Source organism: Sceloporus undulatus, unplaced genomic scaffold (assembly GCF_019175285.1).
Source record: "Sceloporus undulatus isolate JIND9_A2432 ecotype Alabama unplaced genomic scaffold, SceUnd_v1.1 scaffold_2550, whole genome shotgun sequence".
In the NCBI taxonomy this organism is placed as follows: domain Eukaryota; kingdom Metazoa; phylum Chordata; class Lepidosauria; order Squamata; family Phrynosomatidae; genus Sceloporus; species Sceloporus undulatus.
Window position 1 is genome coordinate 1 of NW_024805470.1, and position 4,519 is coordinate 4,519.

Sequence of the window (4,519 nt, forward strand, 5' to 3'; positions counted from 1 at the left end):
ATGTGGTGGACTTGAGTCCAAAAATATTTATTATGATATAATAAATCAGGCATTCCCCGAATAAAATCCTGTGGGCCTCCCTCCTCTTCCGTGGCCAAGAGGTTGGGCTATGGGGCTTTTTTGCCTGTTATTTTTATTGTGTAAGAGGGCTTTTGATACACTGTATTTTAATGTTTTAATGTTTTATGTATGGATGTTTTAACTTTTGTTGTAAGCCGCCCTGATCGCAGGAAGGAGCGGGATAGAAATAAAAACTTTATTATTTATTTATATACAGTAAGGCTCTGATGGCCCAATATTGACTGTAATAAAAATAAATAAATAAATAAATAAATAGAAAAATATTATTCTACTATTACAAATCCAACTAAATAACCCAACTAAAATTATTAATAACCAAAGTCAATAGCATTACATTATTAGATTTCTTATTGATAAAAACATTCCATGAACAGTTTGAAGTATTGTGGGGAATCCTTTTCTCTGTTGAACAAATTCTCAGGGGGTGCATTTCAATCTGTTAGAAACTGCAGGGGGTAGGCCAGAACTAAAAGAACTCTCCTCTTCTGGCTGCATCTGCACTGCAGAAATAACTCAGTTTGACACTACTTTGACATAGAGCAATGCTATGGAATTCTGGGCTCTGTAGTTTTGTGAGACACTTAGCCTTCTCTGTCAGGGAGCTCTAGTGCCCAACCACACTACAAATCCCAGGATTTCATAACATTGAGCCATGGCAGTTAAAGCAGTGTCAGACTGCATTATTTCTGCAGTGCAGATGCAACCTTTCTCCCTCCTCACACCTGGTCTGTGACCATAATAAATATTTATCTAGCTGTCTCTCTCTCCACACTACCTGCCTTGTTTTCTGACATCCCCTCTTTCTATTTCTCCGGCTGCCACAGAAGGGAGATTACTTCAACCAGATATCTGAACTGCTTACTTGCAGAAGGCCTTCTGAATTTAGCGCCAAGGGGAGCTGAAGTCCAAAATATCTGAGTGTTATCAGGTTGGGAAGGAAGAGTTAGATTCTAAACTATGATCACAGAGCTGTTAAAGCTTCTGGTAAATTAGAGAAGGAATACAATTCTTTGAGGGAGAGAAAAAGTATGTAACTTTGGGAAATTCTTACAAAGGGAAACCTTTTTCTAGGCTTATAGAATATAATGATTTAGCCATAGAAGGGCATAAGTTCTATATAAATTAGTTTAATGTACTGAAGAATTAAAATACTAAAACAGTAAAGGAAATGTGAAACTTTCAAAGATTGGCTGGGTAACATCAGAATTTTTTTTAATTATAACTGACATGATAAAACATTTCACCTTACCAATTATTTGGTACTGCACTTTTCCATTATCAAAAGCATCTTTATCCACAGCCAGCACAGTCATGATAGTTGAAGGCTCTTGGTTTTCCATAATTTGAATTTCATAATTTGGAAGAAGAAACTTGGGTGTATGGTCATTTTCATCCAGTACTCTAAAGATGACAGATGCTATACTGGATAAAATGGGAGTTCCACTGTCTTGGACCAGCACTGAACAGGAAGGCACATATGAGAGCTAATTTATAACAGCAATGGAAGTTACACTGCTAATCAATAATATCAATACTATCAGAACATTAAACTGTACATAATATTAGAACATCAAACTGTACTCTTAAAAATGCACTTTTAAATTTCTAAATACTATATGCTTATTGTCTCATTAGTTTTGTTGCAATCAAACTGCTGAAAATTTCATCAATGCAGATCGCATTTAAAAATTAAATTTAAAAGCAACATTCAGTCTTTGAAGAATACATGTAATGTCATTAATCCGAAGTCACCAATACCAAATTCTTAATGCAGCAAATCTGTAGTTTTACCTTTAATAGTGAAGAACTCTTGAGTCTCCCTGTCAAGGGCAATGACTGTTGTAATCTCTCCAGTCTTTGAGTTTATTTGAAAAGTCTCATATCCAGGTCCTGGCAAAATTTCATATTGAAGCAGGGAATTGATTCCTTAAAATACAAAAGGGAACTCAATAAACTGTAAACATATCAACTACAGTACTAACAGCCTTGGTATTGGTTTGCTAGATAGACTTCCTAGATCCATTTTTACTACAACAACTTTGATTGCTTTTACAAAATCCCTTCTGCATTATTTGATTGAAAAACAAAGTCACTGTAGCTTTAGAACTGAATTTTAAGATAAACATAAATTCAAACACAAAATCTACAAAACTCCTTTTGTCTCACGAGTTATGTGAATCCAGACTGACTTATACTGCATCAGAAATCACCTTTGATGAGGTGGGAGAGAAATTTGCATTAACAAAATGTTGTTGCTTTTTTAGACATTTATTCAATTCATGAACTGTAAGACTTTTAATCCCACCAATGGTACTATTTTTCCAGGGTGGTGGTATTGTGTACTCCTGTTAGGCAAGAGACTACTATACTCACAGTAGCAGGAAGGGTCTCTCATGTCAGAAAGGCTTTTGCTGATGAGCCAGAATATATGTGTCAAACAGCTACTGGGCAAGAGCAATAGTAGTGGAGGGTACTACTGATAGAGGACCTCTCAGAGACAAAAGCAGTGGCACTATAGCTAACGCTTGTTAGTACTACATAGAAAGCAGCACAGTAAACCCCTTTTGAATATCTTTTATCATAAAAATCCTATGATGAGACAATACAAAATGAAACAAAAGATAGTGTCTGAAGATAAAATTCCCAGGTCAGACAGGCACTCAAACTGGGGTAGAGCAGAGGACAATTACAAGTAGCAATGTGGCTAATGGTATAATTTTGTGTGTGTGTGTGTGTGTGTGTGTATAATAAGTGATTTATAACATTTTTATAAGAGTGTTGTTTAGAATACATTATAAACTCAGAGGCTGTAGATATAGCCCCTAAGGGGCAGTGGGATGCTGCCCCTTTCCTATCTGTATCCAGGCTGCGGCAACCTCATGCTGCAGATCCGATCCGGCCTTTCGAGGGTACAAAAAGGAGCTGCAAAAAGCAGAAGGCTTTCTGAATTTAGGGCCAAGGGGAGCTGAAGTCCAAAAGACTGTAAGAAAATTTGGCCTAGGATCAAGAAAAGAAGGAATTCAACCGACTGAATTTTGTGAGGCCAACAGTTTGTTCATCACAAACACAAACTGTATATGTGCACATCCACTGATGGCCAATACAGAAATAAAACAGATTACATAATTGGACGCAGAAGAATGAGAAACTAAATTCTTGATGCAAAAACAAGACCAGGAGCAAACTATGGTACAGACCATGAACTGCTAATACTAAAATTTAGAATAAAGCTAAACAAGAACACTAAACCCACTATTCTTTCAAGATACAACTGGATGAATATCCCTGTAGAATCTGGACCTGGGAGAAATAAATCACCAGGAACAGGTGGCATACCAATAGAGCTGCTTCAAGCAGTAGAGGATGTTTTAACTAAACTGTCAACAAATATGGAAAACAAAAGACTGGCCTACAGATTGGAAGCACTCAATACACATTCCAATTCCCATGAAAAAGGACATTAGAGAGTGTAGTAACCATGGGACCATTGTATTACTCTCACATTCAGTTTAAGTGGTGCACAAAATTCTTCAACAAAGACTTTTACTACATATAAAGCAAGAAATTGTCTAAGCTGGATTCAGGAAAGTCTTTGATTGTGCAGATCATGTAAAACTATGGTTCTTTCTGAAAGAAATGGGTATGCCATAACATTTTATTGTCCTGATGCACTTTAATTACTTAGAAGCTCAGTTCAGTTGGTGTCCTGCCTTTAAAGACTAAACATTTAAGAGCAGCAATGAGTCATTATTGGTATTGATATCAGTAGCTATTATGTTGTTTCTTTTTAAATGATGATTGATTAGCATATCTGTGCTTTGCATTACATTAGAATTAGGAGCTAAAGGATTTCTTGGGCAGCTGTAGTTAAAAACCAAAGATCTGATAAAACTGCCATTTCTTGAAAAATGCATTCACATTTGTGCCTTAAGTAATACTGTATTGCTCACACTGTCAATACTTTGTAGTAACATAAAAATGATGCAAACCAATCACAAAGGTTCAACAAACTGATGCCTCACTTACAAGTAACTTGGTTTGTGAAGTTTTTCAGGCTTTACTGATACAGTGGTACCCCGGGATACGAATGCGCCGGGTTACGAATTTTTCGGGATACGAAAAAATCCCATAGGGATTTATTGCTTCGGCTTACGAAGGTTTCTTCGGGTTACGAAAAAACCGCGGCGCTATTTTCCGCCACCGGAGGGCAGCAGAGAGCTATTTTTCCATTAGCGCCTATGGGAATTCGGCTTACGAAGGTATTTCGGGTTACGAAATTAACCGCGGAACGAATTAATTTCGTAACCCGGGGTACCACTGTATATAACTACTGCCCAAGTGTAGTGGCTAGTAATATCAGATTCCCCTCCATGAGAGCATTTTCAGTCTGATGCTTTTGCAAGATTACATATGGAAAACATTATTTTTGATATGGCTA

The 4,519-nt window shown here is 36.9% G+C and overlaps 1 protein-coding gene across 1 annotated transcript; it reads right to left on the reverse strand.

The window, feature by feature from the left end:
• Positions 1 to 1,141: 1,141 nt before the first annotated feature.
• On the reverse strand, positions 1,142 to 2,007 carry LOC121917989 (protocadherin-23-like; the record flags this gene model as incomplete). Its single annotated transcript, XM_042444106.1, has 2 exons — positions 1,142 to 1,540; positions 1,873 to 2,007. Coding segments are annotated over 2 exons (443 nt in total), but the record flags the coding sequence as incomplete, so codon positions are not given.
• Positions 2,008 to 4,519: the final 2,512 nt, after the last annotated feature.